We start from the raw sequence: 25357 nt of genomic DNA on the forward strand, positions 1-25357 counted from the left end.
GTTCTTTCCACCACGCCTCACATTGTTATCTTCCTGTTCCCGGCCTGTACCACAACGATATTAGCCATTTAGCGATCTATCTCCGCAGACCTTCTGCCTGACCGCCGCGGCTTTCTGCAGTACCGATGAGAGGGACGTCCGTCATATCGACATTCGGTATGCGTGGTCGAGCTCTTGAGGTTAAAGCTGCGGATCCCACGCGGCCGACAGAAACCTTCGCATCCAGCGTCTAGCGTCGAGAGCCTAGCACATCCGGAGTCCTTTACCCTTTCGTCTTTTGACACTAGTTCCCATATTTCTTTCTTCAACTCACAGCATGTTACACCGAAACTGATATAACACCGATATACCTTCTGACACGACTTGGGGATGACGACTTGGAGCCGTGTGCAGGCTTGCACTACCTTTGGTGAGACGGCCACCTCTTGTATATCTGGCCGGGCGGCAACAGAGGAATAGGATACGAGTGTAGGAAATAGGATGAATGCCAGTGCTTCGTCTGAAGACCTTGACCATCTCTTACTGTCTTTCTCATGTGACGCGTCTAGCATACCAACCACGGCGCCGCAGGGATATCGAAGTAGACTTGTCGAAGCAGGCTTGTTTAAGCGCAGGGCTATCGCACAAGCTGCAATCGAGACAAATCGATCCCTTCCCGTGTACGTCATGTACGTACACCCGATGATCGGTCCTCCTCAATGCCCGCCTCGATTTACATCGACGTAGGCACTCGTCCTGCTCGTAGCGCAAGAGAAGAAGAAGCCTGGAGCCCTAGCAACAGCTTCGCGAGGGTTGGTCAGTGGTAGTTTCGGTGTTTTTGGCGCGCTGTGTGGGTTTGAACTTTGTAGAGTAACGGCTGATGTTGTGTGGAGAGGGAGATTGGGATCTTCACGGTGGTGGACTGTGCGGCGGGCCGTTAGGGAGGGCCGTGATGGGGTGTTTTGCATGGAGAGGCTTGGGGACGGAGGGGGGTGAGGGGATGAGGGGAGTTTGGGTAGTAGAGGGGAATTTTGGGGATGGCGGTGGTTTTTCTACGCGAGCACAGGTGGCTGGGATGGGGGATCGCGATGCGATGCAGGTGTGACGACAGACGGGTGGGAGATCGGCGGTTTGAATCGATGAGATAGGTTGGGTATGGAACGGGGGGCTTTGGTGCTCCTTCGTGTGTGTTTGGGGGATTGTAGATCGAGGGGGTTAGGTAGTTGGCTGCTTCTTCTGCTGTTTGAATTCCTCCGTCCTGTCTAGTGCCATGCTAGGGTTGTCATCTCTTACCCTTGCTATCTGCTTAGACGGCAGGTAAGGAGATGATGGATTGATAAATGTTCGGCTGGAAATCAACTGTCGAGGACAGTTGAGCATAAAAGTGACCCTATACCGATCGCACAAGCGATGGCTGTGGATCTGCAAACATCTTCGTGACAGACCACAGGACTTCAAGCCATCTATCAACAGGCAGCCTGCTTTGAGACAACCGTGGCTGGCCACACCACGCCCCTTCGTCATCCATCACCGTGCGCTACCGACGACATCCCAAGCACGTCTTCACCTATGTCTTCACCCATCGTAGTACGCGACTTCTTAACTCGAAATGAGAGCATCAAGTCGCGTGTTTGCACTCAGTCATTGTCCTCCCGCTATCCGGAAGTGGGAACGACTCTGTGCGTTCGCTCCAAAAACGGTACGGAGAATTACACCATCTCTCGAACATGGCTCGATGAGCTGGCGGAATGATGTTCTGTGGCTGTCGTGGTGCGGTGAGTGGAGCCGCGGCGAGGCTGTCAACCAACGAGGGCTTGGTCAGCTCTTGGCGGTGACGAACGTTGAGGGTGCCATGAGGCTGCCGTCGACTGCGAGACATTTGCCTGCACCACAAAGTCTCTTCTGTCGTATACCACGTAATTCGCCGAGAACAGCAAAGCTACCGCAGCCGTATAGCCGCTCTCTTCCTATACATCGCGACCCAGCCGCAACCTCAACACACAATGGCGGACGCATCCGCACAACCAAAGCCTAGCAGCAGCGTCAAGCTGGTGCTGCTCGGCGAGGCTGCCGTTGGAAAGGTGCGATACTGCGGTGACTAGCCACACGGGTGTGCAGTGCTGAGAAATGACAGTCTTCGCTCGTTATGCGCTTCGTCAACAACGACTTTCAAGAGAACAAGGAGCCCACGATAGGCGGTATGCAGCCCTCTCCCTGCCGGTCCGCATATCGCGCCCATGGCTGACCCACGACAGCGGCCTTCCTCACACAGAAATGCAACCTGCCCACGCGCACAATCAAGTTTGAGATCTGGGACACGGCCGGCCAGGAGCGCTTTGCCTCGCTGGCGCCCATGTACTACCGCAACGCCCAGGCCGCCCTCGTCGTCTACGATATCACAAAGCCCTCGTCGCTCACCAAAGCACAGCACTGGGTCGCCGAGCTGCACCGCCAGGCCTCGCCCGGCATCGTCATCGCCCTCGTGGGGAACAAGGCCGACCTGGCCACCGAGGGCGACGAGGGCAGCTCAGAGGACGCAGACGCAGCGCCCGCCGCCGAGGGCGAGGAGGCCGCCGATGAAGACGGCACCGATGCGCGGAGAGTGCCCATCAAGACGGCAAAGGCCTACGCAGACGAGGAGAGCCTGCTGTTCTTCGAGACGAGTGCGAAGACGGGGCAGAACGTCGCAGACGTCTTCACAGCCATCGCGAACGCCATTCCAGAGACGAGCCTCAAGGGCCCGCGTGGCGTCGGCGGCCAGACGACCCTGAACAGGCAAGAGGATGCGCGCGTGAATTTGGGGAGTGCCCGGACCGAGGGCGCCAAGGAGGGCTGCGCGTGCTGAGGGATACCAGACTGGATATTGTAGTAATGCAGGCAGCGCCTGTTGTTGTTTTTGCACTCCCCGGGCCCATGGCGTTGACTGTGTATAGTGCTCTATTTTCCCGCGACAAGCTTTCGAATGCACAGCCGTAATTTCCAATACTTGACATTCGCCACATGATCCCAATACGAACTGCGCTCTAGACCTCAGCCTGCTCAGCCTTGCGCACCTCACGTGCCCAGCGAGTCTGCCTTTGATTCAACGTTACTGCTCCACGGTGAACCAACGTAGGTGCGCCACATCTCGGCAGCCCCCCTCATTGCCGTCTTATCCGGACACAACCCAAGAACGTAGTCAGTACGTGCACAACACCAGGAATCGCAATATTGGATCCTGAACGAGAGTGAACGCCTTACGCACGCAAACCACATGACTGGGTACGTGCGTCATGCTTTACACCTGTCTACATCGAACACCGCTGACTGCCAATCAGCCTGTGCGATACAGTATGCAGGGCAGATATCATGGTGCTTTATGGCAGCGCTGATTGGGCCAGGTTGGGAGGCGGTCCGGGGTTTGTAGGCAAGTTTATCTCGCCCTGGGCTTTGGATGCAAGCCAAGCATCGTGGCAAGCCTCGTTGGGCTGAGAGCTTGGGAGGCTTGTGATGGGGAATGGTATATACTTCTGGCTTACCCCCGTACTGTGGGAACCAGGAATCGCTGACAGCACTGATATGCAGCAGTTCGTGAACTCTTCTCAGGCCCTCTTGCACTATATCGAATATATTCCTCCATAATTGCCTAGAAACACGGCATCATGGTATACCTACCCACTCGTGATATTCAAAATAGTAAGCGCTCTCATGTCCCAGCTCAGGAAAGTCATTGACATAGCACAAGCGTGTGAGCCGGACTTCTACTCAATCAGCGCTATCCCCACCGTTGCAATCAAAGCATGCCAACAGGAAGCGCAAACGCCCTACTGCTGGCCACCCAACGGCAGCAGAATCTGCTATCTCAATCACAGAGTCGACTTGTACTGGCCACCAGGCTACTACAAGGATAACCACACCTCTCATCTTTCCATTCTGGCCAACAACGTCATCATAACCCGCGGGAACCGCGCCGGCTCAGGAAAGACGACTGACCTCGACCTGGGGTATAGCACTGCAACGGGGAACGCCAACGAGCGCAGCATCAACATCACCATCATAGAGCACCGCCGGTTTAACGACTCGTACCTCGACTATGTCCACTACCAGGGCCCAATACTCATCCTCGTCAACGGCAGCCCCTCTCCATCGACAATGCCCGCAACACCCACCGCATGGCCAAACACAAGCCCAGCCGCCTCGTCCAGCGGCACCCCCGACAAGCCCGCCCTGAAATCCGGCCAAATCGTCAGCATAAGCGTCGGTGGCGCCATCGGGCTGATCGTCCTCGCAGCGCTGCTGTACAGCTGGTGTGCGCAATGCTGCCTCGCGCTCTGCTCCCCGGGAAAAGCGGAGACCAAGCGCGTCAGAGCTGCAGAGCGCAGACGCATCCGCGACGAGTGCGCGCACGCTCAACTAGATGTCGATGCTACCAGGGCTGCGGTCGCGAGAGGCGAGGTCTGGCATGCTCCCGTTCGACCCGGTGGCACGTGGGTGTCGGGGTCGGACTGGCCTGCAGCTCCACCTACGGAGAGGCCAGTGCAGGGAGGGTCGCGGGGCGACGATGAGATTGGAGCTGTGGCTGGGGGGGAGGGGTGGATGGAGGAGCAGAGACGCGAGCTGCAGAGGATTGAGGAGCAGAGTGTTGAGTTGCAGAGGATTGAGGAGCAGAGGGGCGAGTTGCAGAGGATTGAAGAGCTGAGGCGGGAGGAGCTGAGGGTCATTGAGCGGAGGGAGGAGATTGCGAGAGTCGAGGGGGGTGAGCTACCGGCATACGAGGCGCCACCGCCGAAATACACGCCGTGAGTGGTGCAGAAGAGGGGAAGTCAATGCGAGGATGCCACAGGAGTCTTCTGTTGACCATTCTTGGAGGAGGTCAAGCGATCAGAAGCGTACCGTGTGGTGGTAGTGGTTGCTACTAGGTCCACCGCGAGGCTCACGCGTCTTCGTCGACTGAGCGATCGTGCAGTTACATTGTCCCATCATGAGCTATTATTCCACTTGTCAGCACGGCTCTATACGTTGAGCAAAAGCCCCCAGATTACTCCAGGGCTGAGCAGTCTACCATGGGTCTGCACTGTGTCTTTTGCGGGTAGAAGCGCGTTTTGATAAAGGATCCGCTTCCGTGGAGTATTTCTTCGATACTCAGGACATATATTTTGTAGTCAGATTGCTTTGTACAGATCAACGTTTGCCCCAGCCCTCTGTACGAAAATCCGTCTTATCGTCAGCATATTACAATGATTTAAATTTGTCCAGGATCGTCCAAGTGGTATCAAGGTGAAGACTGGCGGGAACGCGAGCGGTTGATGCGTTCGGCAGAATATCTGCCACCTTTGTCTTCCAGACGTCTCACGCTTCGATAGCTAACGCTCCACTTTACCTACTGCAAATGAGACATAAAAAGACTCCTTGTTCTTCATATCGATGCAGCGAGCATTTGTTCCAAGCCGAGGTTTCTGCAAATACTGCCAAGGAATCTGAAGGAGATCTCATTGTCTTTCAGGGGCTGGAGCTCAAGGCATCGAAAAGGTCTCGCGCGCTTGGATTCTGCAATCGAGTGTGAGCGGTGGCGCGTTGTGAGGCTTCGGCTTCTCAGTAGTGAGAGTGGGTCGTGTAAGGAGGAGGAAACTTGGATTGCTCGTGGCTATCGACTACTGGGCGCGGGAGTTGCTCATCTGATTGTCCTGAGAGATGGACTGTACGGACCGGAGCTTCTTCTAGGCCTGCGAATATTGCAGACGTAGCGAGCTGAAGTGCTGACACGAGCGGAAGGCGGCATTCTTTGTTGCTTGTAATTGTGGCGGGTATACGTGAGTTTTAACCTTTCCAGCATTAGACTGCGCGGAGGAAGTCACAGGCGCTGGAGGATCTCGCAGGGCAAAGAGGGTTTGTTGAGACTGTACACAGTAACGTCGGTATACCACGCAGCAAGAGTCTCAGGCTACCTTGTTCGTACAGGATTTTGACTTCCTCCCGAATGTAGATTGGTATCAATCGATATTCATCACCATTTTACATTGCTCAAGTGCAGTTTGCTAATACCCCTTCCACAGTGCACAATAAGATAAACGTACACAGACAAACAGCTTTCTGTGCGCAACTGACCAACGCATGCAGTCACGTCACGACACTGTCTACACCCAACGTGGAACACGGAATATGCATATCGAAGCTTCTCCAAGTTGCTCCTGCTTATTGCCCGCACAATTCACAACACACAGAACATTCACTGAAACAGACAGACACAGTGACCATCACAGCGACACATCCCTAGACACATCACTAGCACCAGCGCACGCACACAAAGAAAGATAACAACCACCCGCACGGTTCAGTAAACATGGGCTGTGCGTCTTCCCGGCCAGTGAACCGCAGACCTCATGAACAGCCACAGATGTCCTACTATGACACTCCACACCCACCAAAGTATTCTAAACCCGACAGATCGTACATCACCGCACCGCCTAGACCGCCTCCCCCCGTCGCGCGAGGTCGCGGACCAAAAATGTATGCACCCCGCGCTTCATACGATCCGTGCGACTCGCCGTACTCACAACACAATTATGGCAACGGAAATGGTAAGTCCCACGCCCAGCACCATCTTGAGCACGCAAAGTATGCTCCGAGGCGCGACGCCAGCCCGCCGCGGCATAGAAACGAAATACCGCGTCGTAATGCGAGCAATGCGCATCGCGACGTAAGTCCGCTGGGCACGAGCCGGTTTGAGCGGCCGTTTGAGCGGCCTGCGCGGGTGTATGCTGGTGGACGGGAATGGGGGTGGGCGACGGCGACGTTTAGAGAGGGAGGGATTGGGGCGTGGGAGACCTGGTAGGCGGGTGAAGTTGAATCTATCGTTTTTCGCTTCTGGGTGTCATGGATAGAATGTGATGTTGTACCGTGAGTTCGGCAGCGTGTGTGGCTGGTGGAGAAGTAGTGGAAGAGGAGAAACGGCGCCGAGAGCTGCGGCTTGTGGAGGAGCGGGATAGCTGAATTGCGACTATGGATGTGTGCGGAGCTAAGACTGCCGGGACATTCCAGCGCAGGCAACAAACAAGAAATCAAGAAACCACACAAACACCATTCGTTACCTTTGTAGATGTTCCAGGAGAGGACAGATGTCCACCCTAACCATCTGCTCAGTACCCGTTCATGACGTGAATCATTCTAAGATCGTGCCTCGCGGACTCCGTACTCAGAGAACACCGTGCACCTAGCCATGTGCGTCGAGTGACCGTTTGCTTCGTTGAAGACGTTGCAGCCATAGACGGCTGCGTTTGGTGGAGTGTACACTGATCATCGTCAGTACGCATGTCGTGGCGCAGCGTTGTAGACTCACAATGCAACGAGACAGCATAGTTTTCCTTATCTGGGTTTGAGATGCGGTGCAGCCCAAGCTTGTCAGACATGTACGTAACCTGGTCGGCCTGGTATGTCTTTTCGGAGATGACCTGCATGTGGTGATCCTCAGAGTTGTTGAGGTTGACCGTGGGCCATGCGTAGCGTGTCTCGGTGAGGCTGCCCTTGAGGATCTTCATGATGCAGTGGGCGTTGGCATGGCTATGCTACGTCAGCCTTGTTCGAACTGATGTTATGATGGAAATCAGTAAAACATGGCCATTACCAAGCTGGCCTAAAAATGGTTTGCGCAAGAAATCGAAAGTAATGTCCTTACCGGCTGTCTCCTGCGCTGTGGACGCATCGATCTTTTGATCGGCGAGCAAAGTCGCTTCGTCAGTCAGGAGTACAGGGCCATTGAACGTGGTGTGATCAAAGGCCAGGTCACGTTGATGGTTCTGTTGTCAATAGAGAGAGAACAAAGAAAAGCCGACCTACTCATGGATGGGGCTCCCCCTTCCGGGGGCCCACACTAAGAGAAGCTACCAAACGTCAGTAGGGACCAACAGAAGATTGCGAGTCCTATAGGTACCAAATTGCTCTTGCCGTTGCCCTTGTCCACCAGATTCCGCGTGTATGCTGTGTTAGGCTGCGCCATAGAATACACCTCCCATTCTGACTCGTCCGAGACATAGTCCTCCATCAACTTCTGGAGCTCCTTCTCGTCGACATCGTCACTGTTGATACCACTACAAGGACCAAGCTTGTCGCTCAGCGCCTGGACGAGGGCTTGGAAACGATCTGATGTTCGGCCAGGCATGATGATACGATAACGATAGAATTGTATAACGGTACTGAGGTTGTAGACTTGTAGTACAAGCGAAAGGAAGCAACGTAGAAGAAAGCTGCGAGGTCGAAATGGAGGCCAAACACCGTGATAAGGAGCTGCGGATCGTCGACAGCGATAAGCCGAGCAGGTGTCCGTTTTATCTATAGAAAGAGCGGACAGTACAACATGACACGTGCGCGAAATTAGGTAAAAAATAGCTTCGGTGGTATCGTCCAGCTAGTCAGGTGCACCAGCCGTCGCACCGCAGACGCATGCCAATACAAACGATGAGTATCAGAACGCGCTCGGAGTAGTCGGTGAGAACAAAGGCAGCGGCTTCTGTCGGTCGTTGGTTACATTTCATGCAAGTAAGAGATCCAAGGTTTGAGGGCAGAAGCTGCAGCTCAGAATGGCCTAGCGTCATCGGCGAAAACGAACAGCCGAGCAAACGGCGTCATCGCCGTGTCGAACTTCAAATTTCTGTACCAGCGTATTTGCGACTCTACAACATCTTGAAGCCCGACAGAGGAAGTGAACAGCCAAGATGTCGACGACAGTGGACAAGGTAAGAGCTGGCATCACGCTAGATGTATACATTATCTTGGACTGACCAGAGGTGCGCAGATCAAAGAGGTCGAGGCCGAAGTAAGACCCCTCCATACCGTAAACGCATATCGATAACTTACGCCATGTAGATGGCCCGTACCCAGAAGAACAAGGCGACCTCGTACCATCTGGGACAGCTGAAGGCCAAGCTCGCAAAGCTCAAGAGGGAACTGCTTGAGCCCAGCGGTGGCGGAGGAGGAGCAGGCGTTGGGTTCGATGTCGCCAGAACTGGTGTTGCTAGTGTTGGTTTCATTGGTTTCCCCTCGGTGGGAAAGAGTACGCTCATGAGCAGATTGACGGGTCAACACTCTGAGGCCGCTGCATACGAATTCACAACCCTCACAACCGTCCCCGGCCAGGTCATGTACAACGGTGCGAAGATCCAGATCCTCGATCTTCCCGGTATTATCCAGGGTGCCAAGGACGGAAAGGGTCGTGGTCGCCAGGTTATTGCGGTCGCGAAGACCTGCCATTTGATCTTCATTGTGCTGGACGTCAACAAGCCTCTGACCGACAAGCGCGTTATCGAGAACGAATTGGAAGGCTTCGGTATCCGTATCAACAAGAGCCCGCCAAACATCGTGCTTAAGAAGAAAGACAAGGGTGGTATCAATATCACCTCGACGGTCCCCCTGACGCACATCGACCACGATGAGATCAAGGCTGTCATGAGCGAATACCGCATGGCGAACGCCGACATTGCCATACGATGCGACGCGACCGTCGACGACCTCATCGACATTATTGAGGCGAAGAGCCGAAGCTACATTCCTGTGATATACGCGCTCAACAAGATTGACGCCATCTCGATCGAAGAATTGGACCTCATCTACCGAATTCCCAACGCCTGTCCCATCAGTTCCGAGCACGGTTGGAACATCGACGAACTGTTGGAGCAGATGTGGGAGAAGCTCACCTTGTGCCGTGTTTACACCAAGCCCAAGGGCAGGATGCCTGATTACAGCGCGCCTGTTGTGTTGAGGTCCACTGCCTGCACAGTCGAAGACTTCGTAAGTCCCTCAGTCGTACCCATCACAACGCCAACTGACCAGGGTCCAGTGCCACTCCATCCACAAAACCATCGTGGAACAGTTCAAGCACGCTATTGTGTATGGCAAATCGGTCAAGCATCAGCCCCAGCGTGTCGGCTTGTCTCATGAGCTTGCCGACGAAGACATCGGTGAGTCAACGGCGAGATTCGATTTTAGTGTATTTCAAGTGCTAACCAGACGACCAGTCACCATCGTCAAGAAGTAAATGCCAAATTGCGACATACACACCGCGGCATTTGAGCCGTCGCCCCCCGCAGTGAAGAGGGATTGGATCGTCGAGTGGCTTTCGGACGGCTTGGTGTCTCACTACGATGTCACTTCAAGGTCTGGACATGGAAGATGACGAGCAGAACGAGGCTTCAAGCCGACTTCACTGTCCGGATTGGCCGAAGTTGCCGTCTCAGCTCCACGCCGGCATCAGCACGTTCGCTTAATTGAGACAAAGAGCCACGGAGCGGGACGTACCTGCCATTCGACCAGGACACCAGGGACTTGAACGGATCGCAGCCGTCCGCAACTTTGACAAGGTCTTTGCTGCCGAAGAGGCGCACCATAGTACATACACATCTTCACGAAGCCTCGTGGTGAGAGGGGCGCTGGCGTTGAAACGGTCTCAGCATGTTTCTTTTCCATTGAGGACACTTTCGGAAATTCAGCAAATACGATCAGCGTTCTCTGGCCCAGTTTTCCAGGTGTTGACTTCCCTCATTGGTGTTCTAATGCATACAGCTGTCGATTCGGAGACTTTCAGCAAGGGTGCTGTCTGTGCTGACGACTCGCAGAGCTCGCTGCTATTCGGGCGCTAAATCATTATCGCTCCCGTTCCTGAGTGGCTGCTTCGCAAACCCTAATGTGTCTTTTGTGGCTCCTTTTCTCGTGGGCGCGATTATCGCCATCCCAAAGCGTTCAAGTCCCCCTGCGCAATTTGGCATCTTTTTATGCACCGCCGATGATTGACACCTTCATTGAACCGCGGGTATCGCCACTCCTCGTACCTGATTTACTTGCCGTTTCAGTCCTTGCGCACCACGAGAGTACGATATTGAGAATGATGTGCGGGCGCACAAAACGAAACCAATACGCCTCGCTAACTCAGACCATGTCTGTTTTAAGGAAGCAGATTCACCGGCCGTGATGATATGTGAGCACGGTGCGATGGTCTCCGTGGGATCATCGTACCCGACCGCTTTGACATCCCATTTGCCGCAGCATAGACATGGTATGGAGCCGTGCACTGGGGGTGTCTCGATAAGCTTGAGCTAGGCGGCCGCATATTTCTGGCCCGCGTCAACCCTAAGAGCGCATCCCGGACAAGACCCGCACATGCACTAAGCCCAACGTTGCTGTCGCGTTGCGGCGTCGCTTGGCTTGATGGCGGCAAGGATATACGGTGCACAAGCCAGCTTGAGCCGGCAAGCTTGGGCTAGAAACAAACAGGCCCTCTCTCGCACTGTTGCAACAGTCCGCGTCTGCATCGCACACACCAGGGCTTGTACCAGCGTCCCAGGCATTCTTTCAAGTACGCGCTGCGGGCCTGCCGTGCCAGGACTTTCCCTGCAGCTTCTGCTTCCCTCTGAACTCATTCCTCTGCCGCGCCTCTCTATACAATCCAGTTTAGAGCTTGTCATAAGATTGCGCTGTTTTGTCGGCCAACTCCTCGCGCTGCTGCGGTACATACTCGCCGTCACTGTTCTGTTCCGCTTTAGCACCTGAACCAACATCTCATGCATGCCCGCCTTCATCTTGAGGTCACCCACATCGACCACTTACACTTTGCAAATGCGCGCCGAACCATTTGATCGCCATAGCCTTTGACGAAGACTTGCTTCGACAGTCGAAAGACTACCACAGTCGACGCCGCACCGACCTCACCCAACATGAGCCAGCTACAGATGGACCACGAGCATCACCACCAAGAACCTTTTGACGACCATACCGGATGGCACGAGAATGGTCAATATCCACACCATTCGTCACCGGTGCAAGACTTCAATGGCTTCCACGCCTATACACCGATGCCAATGGAGCCTATCTACGGAAACGGGATGCACCCACCGCACCCCCAGCACCCAGCACCTAGGTCGATGCATCAACAACTTCAACCCTTGATCATGCCGCAATGGCCCAGCATGTTAACCAGTCAATCAACGTATCAGCCATCAATATTTCCTTCCGCACCTGTACCGATCACACCAGCTTCAGCGACTCCGGTCTCGGCAACATCTACACATTCACGGACGTCTTCAACACCCCGAAAGACTTTGACTGATCATGATCGTCGCCGGATGTGCCAGTACCACGAGGACAACCCCACAGTCAAGCAGACCGAAATTGGAGGTACGCCAGCATCTATTTTTGGTCCCAACGCACGCATGTACTGACTTCCTTGCAGCAATGTTTGGTGTTGAGCGAAGGTACTACCTAGTGAGCCATCTACTCGTTGCTATGCTGACAACCGTTTAGTACCGTCTCGAAGGTCCTGCGACAAAAAGAGAAGTATTTGTACCAGGATGATGGTAGTCGGTCGCCCATTAGAAAATCGAAGGGAAAGTTCCCTGACATTGAGCGAGCACTCTCGAACTGGGCAAGGAACCACCAGAGGCAAGGTTACCAGCTTACCGACTCGACTATCCGCGACAAGGCCAGATTCTTTGCGCAAACCGTGGGCAACTCTGATAGCCACTTGAAAGCAAACAGCACCAGCTGGCTGGAGAAGTTTAAGCAGAAGAATCACCTTATGGGCGCAAAGTCACGCAAAGGGTCTATAGCAGAAGAGTCAGAAGGCACCTCGAATCCACCATCCAATGCGCAGACTCCAGGAGCTCTTTCACCTTTATCACCCGATGACGACTCTCCGACTGTTCCAAACTTGGCCGTCAAGAGGAGCGAGGACAGTCTGAAGACTGAAAGCCCTGATACATTCGACTTCTCGGGTCGACGACTTTACCATTCCCAGAGTACCACTTCTTTATCGACAGTCGTCACAGAACAGGGTCCCACGAGCCCAACCTCGCCGTTCTTTACACCGGACTCAGCATGCGGTCCTAACCCATTCGTTAGCAACCGCCAGGCTTCCAATGGGCAGCCAGGGACCAACGGCTTCCAGCGGCCACGCAGCCAGACATTCCCTCTGTTGGAAGGCGTGGCACAGTACGCTTCACCGCCAGCATCGTCAGACGCGATGACTCCCAAATACATTAGCAGCACCGCGCTCGACTCACCTATGGCAGAGATGGGCGATTCATTGGGTACAATCGATGAGGCTATGTCCGTATCACCGACCAATGTTTCGAACTTGATGCAGCCGCCGCCTCTACCAACTGCAGGAACAGGCTCACCGGTCTCACCTTCCCAAGAAGAGGCAGCCCGTGCTCTGGAGCTGGTCATGAGCTTCTTCAAGTCACAGCCGAGCGACTTTGCCGTTGCGCCTGAAGAGTACATGACCATGGGCAAGCTTATGGAGAAGCTTCGAATCAAGGGCCGATCCGAGAGCATGCCATTGGGCATTCGACGCGCGTCAGAGCCCGATTACACCGTCACCAAGCTGGAGACTGTGGACGTTTTGCACTAGCCAACATGACAGCATCCGTTGCATCGCACGACACACGAAGGCCATGCACAGCCACAAAACTACTACTAATACGTTGAGAGACGACACTTGACCATTCCAATATGATCACAGGCCAAAAGAAGGAAAATTGGGTATATCTTAGGGAAGCACGTACAGTGCCGGTATCTCGGTCTCATCGCTTTCATATCTGCATCAGCATCTCTAGCACTTCCCTTTTCATCTCTCCTTCTGGCGCTCGCTTTACTGCTCTATTTGTTACCACGTTATACCCGCAACATGCACAATACCCCAAACATGCGTCGCCACATACACTCTTCCTACATATATGAAAGACTGTACCGCTCACGCGGACCATTAGCTATTGTACACTTCCTAGCATTCTTGGCGGCCCCTTCTGCTATTTTGCGCTCTTTCTGAAACAACGAATTAGCTCGTACGTTTCTGTTACCTATATTTGGACTCCTATAGCTTTTCGTAGTCTGAGACGCAAGTCGAGCTTGAACACTGCGTCAATCCACTCCTTTGGTATTCATTACCCGTCCTGGACGATATGTCCCCTGATCGAAGCCAGAGATTGCCCGTCTCGACCTGCTGTGACCCGCTGTCACTTAGGCAGGCTGCAGGCTGCAGTGCAAAAGTTGAACACGAATTTAGTTTATGCAAAGACTGCCTCACTTCCGGACGCAGCACGATTTCTCAAGCTAAGGCCTAACTTTGATTCTACAACTCTGGAGGGACTCGCATTCTCACTGAGTCATGGCGCTCATCGCAGGCAACCGAGCCTCTTTGCACCTCAACAGCCCTTCCTCCAGCGTTAATGCCTGCCGCCAGCCACAGCGAGATGAGCCAAACCAAGCAGCTACGCTTCAAGGCGCTCCCGGCTCCCCGACCTCACTGACAGGCTGTGTACGTGCTCGCAGGGGATTGCCGATTCCAGCTGTTCATCTCGAATTGTTGCTTGTGCCATCGATCGACAGATGGTCAGCACGGCTAGCGAGATAGTGCGGGGACGAGCCGAGCACGGTTGTGGACTGTGAGCTTGTGGGACTACGCGTCCGTATCTGGCAGACAGCGTTTGCATGCGGCACGATGATCCGTCCATCTTTCTTTGCTTTTGAGCGCTCGCGAATGTAAAGTAAATGGGCTGCTGCAGAGCAGACGCTCTGGGTCGTCTGTCCTTTGTGAGCGGTCCGGCCCGCAGCCGCGAAACTTTGCTGACCGCAGGACCCTTCGGCAGCTCGTTGTCGGACGCAGCCGCGTTTCAACGAGGGGAGACACATCGCAACACAGGTGCGCGGGTACAACGCAGCTGTCAGTCGTCCTCACGATACACTGCCACGATCCAATTTCCCCTCGGCTTCCGCAACACACGATTTGTACGCGATCATCTCGCCGCTTTACCACGCATGGCACGCAGTGTTCAGACTCGGCTAGCTGCGTCGCACGGCACCATCACGGCGACACTTGCGTTAGTGACCGACAATGCGGCCATTGAGGAGCTGCGACGATGCACGAATTTCTGTACAGTTGCGGTGGCTGCGCTGGCACACGCTGGTCGCGCCGGCGTCAGGCCTTTGGCGGCGCGGCAGTCAACTGTAGCGCGAAGGCTGTTGGGCTGACGTGCCACGAAAAGGCGGCCTGCCGCTGTCGTTGGCTGGCATGCCCGCGCTAGCGGGTCAGGTGATTGCAAGCGTATGTGGTGCAACAATGCACGCGCAGGTGGGACGGTAAATGATTGGAAGAGGTGGTCGCTGAAAAAATGAATCAGGGTCCGAGGTGAGGCTTACCAGCAGCACACTAGCCCTGACAACGGACTTGCATGCAATCAGATGGGTTGACCTCCGGTGAGTTATTGTGGATTGCAAACTACGCAAATTATTTTTAATGAGACTATTAGTTATTTAAGTGAGCAAATCCCTATCAAAATTGCCTCATTCGTGAGATCGGTCGCTTAGCTCAGTTGGTTAGAGCGTGGTGCTAATAGATTGAATCCTTGATACGCCAAGGTCGCGAGTTCGACCCTCGTAGTGACCATCAGTTTTTTTGCGGACGTGGTCTATTAAGACTTGTCAATGCTTTTTGCACTCCCTCAGCAGATGACACGCTCGCGCGCGCTTGTGCTTGGATACTTACGGCTCTTCGCCCTGTCATTTCTTTAGGCATTTGGGGTCACATCTGGCGGCTTTGCGAAGACGAAATGCAAGCACGTTGACCGTCTTTTGCGCTTTCACAATCTCGCGCGTCATGCACTTGCTCGCTGACTTTGATGAGCCTCGAAATAAGATTTGACTTCAGCACTAGGCAGTGGTTCGCAGCACAAGGACACCCGCCGTCGACGGACCCGTCCGCACTGTACACCCTGTCAAACGCACGAAGCCGTCGCTTTATGTTGATCCTCAGTTGCTACGAACGGGACCTTGCAGCACTTCAAAGCTGTTCAAGTATCATGTGGATGGTATGAAAACCAAAGAGTTGTCACCACAATGCTGCACCGCAATGTTGCGGCGGGGCATGAGGACCGGCACATGAATGCTTATTGCAATGCCGTCCTCGTAACGTGGTAAGCGCCTTCTCTTTCCAGAGCGATACTCCTGACGCTGTGTTACACGGCGATACTGGCACCCCCAAAACCACATCCAACCCTGTGGGCCGTCAATACAGTCACTTGACGTCAGCCTCATTTGGCGATATCGAGTTGACATGGAGTCGTTCCTGCTTTGGGCTTCAATTTACAAGCGTCGGAGGTAGAGCGCACGGTGCTGTGGACCTTGCTCAGGACCATGCTCCACCACGGGATGTCTTGCATCTCAAGTTACGCTTGCTGTTCCCGAGGACGGCCATTGCATCGCTGATGCGTGGGTTTGATGCTCGCGGCCCCTGAACATCACCCGTGCAGCGGAATTGGTGATGTAGCTCTTGTCACATTGTAGTCGCTGGTGATTTGAAGTTCGCGAGGAGGCGGTATCTAGCCAAGACTCTTTTAAGGCGAAGGATTTGAAACTCAACGGTCAATAATAGGCTGTCGAATCAGGCTCCCGTTACACGGATCACCATCGTATGGGGAAGTCGGCGACGTGAGGTTTCCGAGGCTCAGAGTTCTGTCGATAAGCGCCGTTGAGTCCGCGGTAGGTGTATGACACAGTTACGCCGCAAATAAGCTGACATCAGTATCTTGCAATTGCATCTGCAGGTGGGACGGTATGGCGGCACGGACATTTCAGGTACGCGAGCCCTACGATAAGACGATGCGATCAGTCGTGGCGTGCGGGGAACCTCGACGCAATGTCGCCTGTGAAGGACTATCAGCAGGGCTGAGCTGACATATTTGAGGCTTTTGGGAAGCTGAAACGTATCTTGAACTGGCAAGATGCTGGGTAATATTAGCGTCAGTTTGCAGGGCAGGTCGTTGCGAGCTCAGGAAATCCCTGTTTCAGCCCATGGTCGTTGTCAGCCGGCAGCGGGATGTCGCCGCTCGCGTGGCCATCAACAATTCAAACTTTCGACGTTCGGAACGCTACACGGCATGACGGTAGCTTATCCTCACCACTCCACACCTCCTCTGCAGCTCTCCACATCCTTTGTCTGTCAGGTACCCACCACGATGCCAACGGCGGAGATGCGCACATGGCTCGCTCGTATTTGACTTGGTCTTTTTATTGGCCGAGAACGTCGTGCTTGGGCTGCAATAAATGTTGGTGCAGCCAACTTTTCCTTTCCCCAGCATATACCGCAGTCCGCCGCGCTCTCCGAACGAACTTCTATCGCTCCAGGTGCATGCATCAAGGGGTCCGCTTTCCTCGATTGAAGCAATGACCATGTTCACCGCTAAGTCGCCTCGGTCATCGTACGACGCTCGACAAGCGGGTTCGGGGTGGAAGTGTTGAAAAAGCTCCCGGTGGCTGAATGATAGCGCGAACGGCGGGGTACATTGTATCTTACGCTACTTTTCCGATTCATTTCCTCCCTCCAGCTTTTCCTCAAGAGGTCAGGTGCTCGTTGCTGCGCAAAGTCTGGACTTGCATATCTCTCAACAATTCGTGCCGTTCTTTTTTGTAATTGGTCGATTACCCCTCTTTTCGGGTAAAGCGGTGTACCTTTTCACGACGACGCAGGATGAGCTGTTTGTACATGAAGATATATCATGCATATGAAAATCTAACTGCTTGGAGAACAACAAGGGAGGACAAAGTTCAGGCCCTTGGTCGGATGGTTTAGCCACGATCGACATGTGTATCATATGTATGCAGAAGATCAGCTGCACATGGCAGGCGTAAAAATGCTTCAATCGGTCAGTGAACTCGAGACTAGCACTATTTGGATGAGGGCAGCGGTGGCGGTTGGCTATCTTAAGCCGAACGTGGATTCGAAGTGCGCAATATTCGCATCTACCTTGACACGAATTACCCTGTGCATTCTTCCATGAGGTCCTGTACTCCCTGCGACTCCAACTCGGGAGCTAGTCTCAGTACGATCAGCTCAAGTATCTGGAAGATCAGATGCTTGTTCAAGTACGTGTCCTCGAGACACTCAAGGATTTCTTCGACCTGCTGATGTTGTGCGACCTTGCTATCGCTTGCGAAAAAGGTGACTGCCATTTTTGGTGGTAGCAAGCCGAGCAACGACGCGGCGCAGCGGCGCTTGATCTCCTTTGTTTCTTCTTCATTCGGTATCTGTCGTGGGGGACCCATGCCGTTGTTCGGAAATAAAGTAGCGCGTACTGTCCGAAGTACTACTGGGAGTAGAGCGGGGTTCAAGATGCGCGTGTGGATGAGGTGAGAGAGAAATCTAGCAGGTTTGCGGTTAGTGTATTGGACTTTGGTGAAGACGTTCCTTTGATTGGCGCAATATATCCAATTAGCATGCAATGCATCCGAGTGGAGCAGTCCACGGAATCCAGTCAGCCGATGCTACAAAGCGCTAGGTCCTTCGTTCGGAGCATCCTAATGTGGTGCCGCAGAGCGATTTCTTCGAGGCAATCGGAGATGGAGAATCTTCAGGCCACAAAGTGAAGCGACATGGGGATATACCAAGGTCCCTCGACTTAATAGTTCGTAGGCTCCGGGCAAGGGCTTCCATAGCAAGGGCAGGTAACTCGTTTCTGTCTTGTGTGGACACATTTCGCAACAACCCGGATCCAACATGAGAGGTCCGCACCGGTTGCTGGTGATCCTCGAACCCTGGTAACGTAGAACATGTTGTAGCGACATCGCACTCGCGCGAAAAGGGTTATAGGATGAGGCGCAAACATCTGCAGTCTTGATCATATGGTCCGGGTCTGCAACAGCCACCAATGTTGTGCTTGTACATGAGGAACGGCCAGTCCCGAGCTGAGCGAACGGCTGACGATGTGGATAGATCACCGGGCGCATAAAAAGGCTGCCAGTGCTGGCTATGAGCGCGATAGACGGCTTAGTGCTCGATTTGTGTGCTGCAGAGTCCGCATCGCCGCGGACAGCATCATCAGCTGTCCATACGGAATCGCACTCGATGATCGGTCCATTCGGATTGCCAGCGTTCGGGTTCCGTCGTAAATATTGGTGAGCAGAGGGCACCCTTGCCAAGGCCTAGGCTCGGGGCGTCGAATTGCCGCCCGGTACGGGTTGCATACATCGGCGCACCCCCAAACCGGGGTATGACCGTGTGAGGGTCTGCGGGCCGTCGCATTCGCTGAGGCGAAGTCAAGTGACCAAAATCGAATGCGGCCCTTTCTGCACGTTGTGTTGCACTGGGCTTGGATGCAGATGCTGCTGGCCAACCATGGTATCAAGGAAGAAATTTATCGCAACTCACCTGTCCAATACACCGTCAGTGTCACCCACCCTTCCTGGGCCGAACAACGCTCCACAGTGCAACATCGAGACGAAGCCGGTCAGCCAAGGCATGCGGACGTCCAACTCCACAAATTGCGCTGCGCAGCTCCACAGCTTCATGCTCACGATAGGCCGTTTAACATCCAGTAAAAGCGTTGAGGCCTGAGACTCCATCTCTGACGAGAGTGACTGGTGGCTCTCTTCCATCGATATTGGCCCGTCTGCCAAAGACCTTGAAGGCAAAGATGATGCTGTGACTATAGTTAGAACGAATGCGCGCAGCGCAGTAAACGCCAGAAATGCGCATTGGATGGCCATCCAGAACAAGCCCGAAGCAGACATGCATGCGGACTCGTAACGTTTCGCATCAGCGACTGGCGCGCTGTTCGAATCACTTTGCTCTTCGGCTTGTGATGGCAATAGCCCGAAGCGTTCCAGACGACTCAAGTCCTCGACTGAGGCTCCGTCGTCTGATGAATGAACGTCATCATGGTCAGGATCAGTCTGGAGAATATCTGCAATCCTTCCAATGGCTTCCCATAAGAGCCACCCTTCACAGGTTTTCCCGCTAATACCGCTTCCTAATATCATCTCTGCAAAGATCTCCGCCACTAGGGATCTTAGGCATCCGTTCTTGAGATCATCGGTGGGAAGCAATACAGCCAAGACCCCCTGGATAATAAGCTGGCGCCAGGCGGACTCGCTCTCCCGCTGCTCGACATATGTCGACGGCACAGCATCGACCGGGACAGGAGATAAAGCAGGGTGTGGGTATAGCGTGTGGTAGATGAGACGTGGATCTGACACTAGTGATTGTGGAGACGAGGCTTGCCGCTTTGCGAGGCGAAATGCTTCAAGATGTGTAGTTAGATACATGCCGCGGCTTCAACAAGGATCGGAATTACCTACCGATCAGATGCTCTTCCAAAAGCCCCGGGATTTCGTCCAGCAGAAGACCTTCTAGATCGACCTTTCTCAGACGTTGCTCAAGTGCTCTCGTACAGTGCGCAATGACCTGGATGACTTCGTTGACAAATACATGGTCTGGCGTGATCTTCGAGTACCATGTCTGCACAAACTCTTTAATGATTACCGAGATGATACCGTACAGTTGGAGATCGACCTCGTTTGAGCTTGTCAATGGTGGAAGGAGCTCATCGATTGGGCGAGGCGCAGTCCCGCCCTTCTCGCCGTTCCCAAGTAGAACGTTGTGAGCGCAAAGGGTTCGCCGAATAAAAGCTGCGGTCGCTTTGTCGGATGTTGTATCAGTTTCCGGCTTCTGAGTCTCCGAGGTTCGCTTTTCTGCGTTTCCTCGTCCTGAATTCGGCGCAGCAGATCCCGGGTCTGTTAACGCTGTTGAGGGCTGGACGCTTTGTGGCTGCAAACGAGATTGGTCCAGCTCCTGTTGCGTGCTTTCAGTCATGACCGCCTTCTGATAGTCACCATATTCTGACAAGGTTCTTTGTATTGACACGTAGCGGTGCGTGCCGAAGCGCTCTGCGAATATGGATCGCGGTTCGTGTAGGCTGTTGTTGAAGGTAAAGGCGGTGACGCAATAATATTAATCGGAGCCCGGTTCACCGACATCTTGGCGCCTCGTTTTGGAGCACTGCTGCTCCACCTTCATTGTCATGCTTACTTTGCGACAACACAGAATCGATATCTAACGATAGCCAAAATGAAAGCCGTAGATACTGATGGTATAGTATTGTTTATCTCAATACAGGCACAAGCTGATAGCAGCCCACAGCGATCACCGCAGTCGAGCGGCAGCTCAAAGACATTGTGCAGACGCTCTACAACCTCATAGTTCAGGCCTACGACCATCACGGCAGCAAGACGCAAGATGCCATGAAGCGTGAGATGTGGGTCAATCGTGAAGTCTATCTTTCACTGTTACTGATAAGAAGTTCAGCCAGGCACTGATCCAGAATCTTGTGAGACTGTCGAACACAGCTCCTAACGTTCTCATCGACATACCTCCGGAGGTCACAAATTATGTCGAGAGCTCTCGAAACCCAGACATTTACACTCGAGAGTTTGTCGAGCTTGTCCAGCGCACCAATCAGATGCTGAAGGGTCGCGAAGAAGCGTTCCGTTTCCTGCAAGAACAGATTGCATGGCAGCTTTCCAATGCTGTTCCTGAGCTCAAGGACGATGTCGTTAAAGTCGTCGAGTCCACCGGTGGAAAAGTCCCTACTTGATCCCACGGCGCAAGATCGACGGTGAGCCGCAACCTGTCCTGTGGAAGATGAGCAACAGGCTGTGCACAGACTGCTCCGCTTCGACAAATGATTCAAAGTCCTTGGCCACCTTTTCACCCTTCAAGTCTGTACGTCAGGGTATGATCCGTGCTGGATGAGCAGTCCTGCAACCTGCAGCACGTTCAAAGTTAAAAGAGGAAGATTTACGGGTTTCCAGACCCGGATTGTCCTGAAGTAATATCATTGCAAGTACCATTGCGCATTCGTGGGAGAACAGCCCTGTAGGATACAGATCTTCGCGATTGCTTTGGTCCGGTTTCGAAAGCCAGCGCAGCAGCTAAACACTTCGAGATCACCCGCTACACACTGTGCGCTGTGCGCTGTGCAGCCGACCCCTGACCTGCTTGTCAGTGAAAGGCCCAGCATGCTCTCACTGCAATCAACACGTGTCGAATTCGCTGCGCTTGGTGGGAGCACAGTCACTGTGCAGCAAACGTTGGGTTGTGGTCGTGCTTTCACAAGGAGCCTCTCAGCCTGGATCACATAGCGCATTACATTGTATGGCATCACTGTGTTCGAGATCTGCCTTCCATAGCGCCCTTCTTATCCACTCAACCCCCCCTGAAACCAGTATACACATTCTTCGCAACGGCTGCATCATGCTCTTGATCCACGGCATACCTGCTATCGCTCTTCGATCTTGGGGTCACAATACCACAGGACTTGAGCTCAAGTCCACGTCAATCATGGCACTGACTCCTGGAAGTGACTCTCAAGGTGCAGAATCACAGGTTGGCGTCGACGAGGAGCCTACCAAAACGGCTGGATCTGAGTGCTCCACCCCAGCTTCTGCGGGCTCTGGCGACCAGGTGTCCACCTCCGATGCTGCGCTACGACACAACACGCCTGCCGCTGATCCTGCTTTGAGCGGAACGCCTCTAGGAGATGACTCGCGCGAGTTAGATACCACCACGTTTCATTCCCATGCTGTCCAGCTCCTCCCCTCGGAGCCCAATGGCACGTGGCGTACCCAGGTGAGCTACGCGGTAACAAGCCCCAGCAAGTCTGCCCCAACTCTGCGGGAAGTGTACCAGGGGCATGGGCCCCAGCTCGATGTACCAACACTGCTCCACAGGCTCAAGGAGACAGCCAAAGGCCGTAAGGATAACGTTGAGGGCTGGCTGAACCAGACGCTCGCAGACCAGGATCTGGGCGAGAAGCACAATGGTCTGATGCGCTCGTTGCGTGTGCCTTCGATGCCCAACATGCGCCAGATCGGTCTGGCTGTAGATGCAATGTCCGAATTCGGGCAGTCGCTGCGAAAGCGCCGCTCGGAGTCGGAGCTGCTTGAGAAGTTCAGATACGATAAGTATATCTTTGCAGAGGTTGTGTGTCGAAAGGCTGAGCGTGCGTTGATTGAGCAGGGTATCTGCAAGAAGTGGCAGCTCCAGTGCAAGAACTACGTGCAGCTGCAACACGCCATGCTGGTAGCACTCCTACGCACCTCCACACGTATACAACAGGCATACATGAACATGCCGCTTTTTCGTGCTCAGCCGCAATGGATCGCAAAGCGAGAAACGAAGGTCTGGCGTTTAGAGCTTGACGTTGGTGTCGTCGGCGTTGAGGTTGGTCCTGTGACGGATAGGTCATTGATCGAACTCGGCTTCATCGACACTGAGTTTGAGCTTCCAGAGTCTTGCGGATGTGCTCCTATTGCAGACATCGATCGTCAAGCTCAAGGCGTGGAGGACGAGTGGCAGTTGCTGGAGGCGTAACGGTCTTACAGGACGTCCCCGATACGTGGTAATGATTACATCTCTCATCCCTCTCAAACTCTAATCTATTCTCTTAGCTTTTTGTAGTGGCCGTCTTCTCTATCTTGTGATACTTCCAGCATGCTGGCGAACTACGCTGCGACTTCGACTGCCCCTTGACCTGGCACGACTCAGATCATATCCGTCACCCTGCTCTACATCACCGGTTGCCCTCAATGTCTCGTTGAAATCCATCTCCAGGCCCTTCATCTTCGCAGGTGTTCCGCCAAAGCTGACAAGCACCGCTGGGTTGTTCGCTGTGAGTGCATCAAGCGCCATGAGTTCATGCTCCGTGAACCACTTGGGCATTAGGAATGTTCGAAGCGGGATGAGGGCGATGATAAGGACTGGGAACCCAATAGCGGCAATCGTCTGCGAGATAGCAACACTGCAGGCGACACCGAAGGCCTGTAGACCGATGTACTGCCAGATCTTCCTGCGCGGGACGGCATTGAGCGGGTTCTTAGGATCGATGAAGCGCTTTTCCGCATTGAGGTACCCAAGCTTTGCCAGGATACCGTTACTCTCGATAGATCCCCACTGAGTTATCGTCAGTTGTGTTGCAATTAGTTATGACGGTTTGCACTTACGCCAACAACGAAGAACACGCCTGCGAATACAGCCGCGGGCATTGTGCTCAAAACAGTCAGGAGAGGTCCTGTCATAGTGCCCCAGATCGCCATGCCCATCAGGAAGTGACTGACGCGTTGCTCAACAACAGCTGTAGCCTCGACCTGGGGCTTGCGGATCTCATCACCGTCTACAGTCTCTACGACTTCAAGACGTGTTTCGTATACTGTCAGGGAATCTGTGTGTACGGGCGCTTGAGGGACGAGGCCGTTCGGGAGAGGCAGACCGATAATGCCGGAGACGAAGCAAGTGCATCCAAGGAGGAAGAAGTCCCAATGGAAACCCGCGGGCTTCTTGAGGGGGTACTGTCGCGCCTGCGCTGTCAGAGAAGACACGTTCTACGATGTCATTAGCATAAAGACGGCGTTCGAGACAGGATGACTTACGTGATCATAGTAAAATAGTAGCATCATCAGAAAGCCGAACGGTACGGCCACAAAGACCCATTTGACATCAAGCGTCCAGAACTCGATGACCCAATTTCGAGGCTGAGTAGGCTGGAACGCGCCGACAGTTGGCACACGATACTGCTCGGTCTTACCCAGACGCCCAGGGAAGTGCGAGAAACCAACCCAGAACAGAGTTGGGAACACGAATGAGTAGTCAGCAAGGACACCGCGAATCCACGGCTTCCAGACGGTGCTACTACCAATCTTCTCGAGTCCGTAGACGGAGCCGAAAAAGAGCATGGCGATCACGATAGACAGATAACCGCCTTCGAAACCGGAGACTTCGAACAGGTAGACAAGCTCTTCAACTCCCTTGACTGCAGGACCTGGTCAGCAACAGATTGACGGACGGGGCCTTTGACACATACCGCAGTAGATAATGCCTACGTACATACCGAACGACTCGCTAGAGAAGTCCGTAACATAAGCCATGTAATCGCAGTAGTTTCCAAAACTGACGATCCAATGGAAGATCGCTGCCCAGATGCCGACCCATGCTGTGAAAGCTGGGTAGATGGAGGGGTCGTACATTTCGATTATGTCGTATATCGTGTAGTTGAAAAGAGCGATCAGACCGGTAACACCGACAATGGTGAGAGGTTGGCAGGAGAGAAGACTGAAGACCATAGCAGCTAACGCGGATGCGAGCAGGGCCTCATTGATGCCGAAGAACTCGCCAGTACGGCGGTACATGTCCAGTGTGAATGCGATGGCGGGCAGAACGCTGCCTTCGTCAGCTCACCGTGTTTCAGGATGCTTGGGCTCGACCTACTTGATGAAGTACATGCGGACTGTGCTGGCGAAAACTCGATACGTGAAGGCATCCGTGATATCGCTCCAATAGTATGGCAGTCGGCGCTTGACATCGTGGTACATGCCGCGACCTGGTCGTAAGATGCGCCATCTTCGCCAACCCTTCTGGTTCTGAAATGTGTACGACTCGGTCGTAGAGACTTTCTTCAACTTGTTCTCCTTCACTTCTTTGTCCGTTGGACTGTCCATGGTGCAGGGCTACTGCAAATGCGCAGTGATAGTCGAATGCACAGTGATAGTCGAATGCAATGCCAAAAAGAGAGCAAACAACATCCAAAGACCT

At 53.8% G+C, this 25357-nt stretch overlaps 13 protein-coding genes and 1 non-coding gene across 14 annotated transcripts; 9 read left to right on the forward strand and 5 right to left on the reverse strand.

Annotated features, from left to right (window-relative positions):
- Positions 1–25: 25 nt before the first annotated feature.
- On the reverse strand, positions 26–764 carry M421DRAFT_238891 (uncharacterized protein). The gene has a single exon (XM_033588470.1). The coding sequence runs from the start codon at positions 666–668 to the stop codon at positions 69–71; it is 600 nt and encodes a 199-aa protein (XP_033445795.1). The 5' UTR covers positions 669–764; the 3' UTR covers positions 26–68.
- M421DRAFT_238903 (uncharacterized protein) lies at positions 764–1198 on the forward strand. Its single transcript, XM_033588472.1, has one exon. It carries the CDS (start codon positions 860–862, stop codon positions 1082–1084), a length of 225 nt encoding a protein of 74 aa, XP_033445796.1. The 5' UTR covers positions 764–859; the 3' UTR covers positions 1085–1198.
- On the reverse strand, positions 1140–1743 carry M421DRAFT_238893 (uncharacterized protein). The gene has a single exon (XM_033588471.1). The coding sequence runs from the start codon at positions 1501–1503 to the stop codon at positions 1195–1197; it is 309 nt and encodes a 102-aa protein (XP_033445797.1). The 5' UTR covers positions 1504–1743; the 3' UTR covers positions 1140–1194.
- Positions 1744–3289, forward strand: M421DRAFT_238942 (GTP-binding protein YPT52). Its single transcript, XM_033588473.1, has 3 exons — positions 1744–2060; positions 2114–2177; positions 2235–3289. The coding sequence occupies exons 1-3, from the start codon at positions 1983–1985 to the stop codon at positions 2822–2824; spliced, it is 732 nt and encodes a 243-aa protein (XP_033445798.1). The 5' UTR covers positions 1744–1982; the 3' UTR covers positions 2825–3289.
- Positions 3290–3666: 377 nt separating this feature from the next.
- On the forward strand, positions 3667–4761 carry M421DRAFT_94631 (uncharacterized protein; the record flags this gene model as incomplete). The annotated part of the gene is made up of 1 exon (XM_033598218.1): positions 3667–4761. One exon carries the CDS (start codon positions 3667–3669, stop codon positions 4759–4761), a length of 1095 nt encoding a protein of 364 aa, XP_033445799.1.
- A 2361-nt stretch (positions 4762–7122) lies between these two features.
- Positions 7123–8113, reverse strand: M421DRAFT_7809 (cysteine dioxygenase type I; the record flags this gene model as incomplete). The annotated part of the gene is made up of 4 exons (XM_033597377.1): positions 7123–7247; positions 7295–7515; positions 7792–7835; positions 7886–8113. The coding sequence occupies 4 exons, from the start codon at positions 8111–8113 to the stop codon at positions 7123–7125; spliced, it is 618 nt and encodes a 205-aa protein (XP_033445800.1).
- A 553-nt stretch (positions 8114–8666) lies between these two features.
- On the forward strand, positions 8667–9985 carry M421DRAFT_7810 (developmentally regulated GTP-binding protein; the record flags this gene model as incomplete). Its single annotated transcript, XM_033597379.1, has 5 exons — positions 8667–8687; positions 8747–8767; positions 8818–9738; positions 9788–9908; positions 9966–9985. 5 exons carry the CDS (start codon positions 8667–8669, stop codon positions 9983–9985), a joined length of 1104 nt encoding a protein of 367 aa, XP_033445801.1.
- A 1687-nt stretch (positions 9986–11672) lies between these two features.
- M421DRAFT_69615 (CenpB-DNA-bind-domain-containing protein) lies at positions 11673–13351 on the forward strand (the record flags this gene model as incomplete). Its single annotated transcript, XM_033596621.1, has 3 exons — positions 11673–12117; positions 12173–12194; positions 12244–13351. The coding sequence occupies 3 exons, from the start codon at positions 11673–11675 to the stop codon at positions 13349–13351; spliced, it is 1575 nt and encodes a 524-aa protein (XP_033445802.1).
- Positions 13352–14490: 1139 nt separating this feature from the next.
- On the forward strand, positions 14491–14970 carry M421DRAFT_94635 (uncharacterized protein; the record flags this gene model as incomplete). The annotated part of the gene is made up of 1 exon (XM_033598219.1): positions 14491–14970. The coding sequence occupies one exon, from the start codon at positions 14491–14493 to the stop codon at positions 14968–14970; it is 480 nt and encodes a 159-aa protein (XP_033445803.1).
- A 326-nt stretch (positions 14971–15296) lies between these two features.
- M421DRAFT_t104 lies at positions 15297–15385 on the forward strand. The gene has a single exon. It is a non-coding gene; the product is annotated as a tRNA-Ile (tRNA).
- A 3543-nt stretch (positions 15386–18928) lies between these two features.
- M421DRAFT_239172 (uncharacterized protein) lies at positions 18929–20730 on the reverse strand. The gene is made up of 2 exons (XM_033588474.1): positions 20071–20730; positions 18929–20012 (listed from the first exon to the last, which is right to left on the reverse strand). The coding sequence occupies exons 1-2, from the start codon at positions 20582–20584 to the stop codon at positions 19138–19140; spliced, it is 1389 nt and encodes a 462-aa protein (XP_033445804.1). The 5' UTR covers positions 20585–20730; the 3' UTR covers positions 18929–19137.
- A 109-nt stretch (positions 20731–20839) lies between these two features.
- M421DRAFT_103092 (mediator of RNA polymerase II transcription subunit 10) lies at positions 20840–21365 on the forward strand (the record flags this gene model as incomplete). Its single annotated transcript, XM_033586871.1, has 3 exons — positions 20840–20861; positions 20912–21026; positions 21077–21365. The coding sequence occupies 3 exons, from the start codon at positions 20840–20842 to the stop codon at positions 21363–21365; spliced, it is 426 nt and encodes a 141-aa protein (XP_033445805.1).
- A 746-nt stretch (positions 21366–22111) lies between these two features.
- M421DRAFT_7814 (uncharacterized protein) lies at positions 22112–23143 on the forward strand (the record flags this gene model as incomplete). The annotated part of the gene is made up of 1 exon (XM_033597383.1): positions 22112–23143. One exon carries the CDS (start codon positions 22112–22114, stop codon positions 23141–23143), a length of 1032 nt encoding a protein of 343 aa, XP_033445806.1.
- Positions 23144–23242: 99 nt separating this feature from the next.
- M421DRAFT_69516 (anion exchange family protein) lies at positions 23243–25263 on the reverse strand (the record flags this gene model as incomplete). Its single annotated transcript, XM_033596614.1, has 5 exons — positions 23243–23722; positions 23773–24150; positions 24199–24578; positions 24630–24985; positions 25034–25263. 5 exons carry the CDS (start codon positions 25261–25263, stop codon positions 23243–23245), a joined length of 1824 nt encoding a protein of 607 aa, XP_033445807.1.
- Positions 25264–25357: the final 94 nt, after the last annotated feature.

Source organism: Didymella exigua (genome assembly GCF_010094145.1).
Source record: "Didymella exigua CBS 183.55 unplaced genomic scaffold M421scaffold_28, whole genome shotgun sequence".
NCBI lineage: Eukaryota > Fungi > Ascomycota > Dothideomycetes > Pleosporales > Didymellaceae > Didymella > Didymella exigua.

Bases quoted from the DNA above. Each gene is read 5' to 3' on its own strand.
- M421DRAFT_238893 (XM_033588471.1), bottom strand. From the start codon at position 1,503: ATGACGAAGGGGCGTGGTGTGGCCAGCCACGGTTGTCTCAAAGCAGGC.
- M421DRAFT_238942 (XM_033588473.1), top strand. From the start codon at position 1,983: ATGGCGGACGCATCCGCACAACCAAAGCCTAGCAGCAGCGTCAAGCTG. The intron at 2,061-2,113 runs GTGCGATACTGC...GAGAAATGACAG, and splicing joins GCGAGGCTGCCGTTGGAAAG to TCTTCGCTCGTTATGCGCTT. The intron at 2,178-2,234 runs GTATGCAGCCCT...GACCCACGACAG, and splicing joins CAAGGAGCCCACGATAGGCG to CGGCCTTCCTCACACAGAAA.
- M421DRAFT_238903 (XM_033588472.1), top strand. From the start codon at position 860: ATGTTGTGTGGAGAGGGAGATTGGGATCTTCACGGTGGTGGACTGTGC.
- M421DRAFT_239172 (XM_033588474.1), bottom strand. From the start codon at position 20,584: ATGACTGAAAGCACGCAACAGGAGCTGGACCAATCTCGTTTGCAGCCA. The intron at 20,013-20,070 runs GTAGGTAATTCC...CACATCTTGAAG, and splicing joins TTTGGAAGAGCATCTGATCG to CATTTCGCCTCGCAAAGCGG.
- M421DRAFT_238891 (XM_033588470.1), bottom strand. From the start codon at position 668: ATGACGTACACGGGAAGGGATCGATTTGTCTCGATTGCAGCTTGTGCG.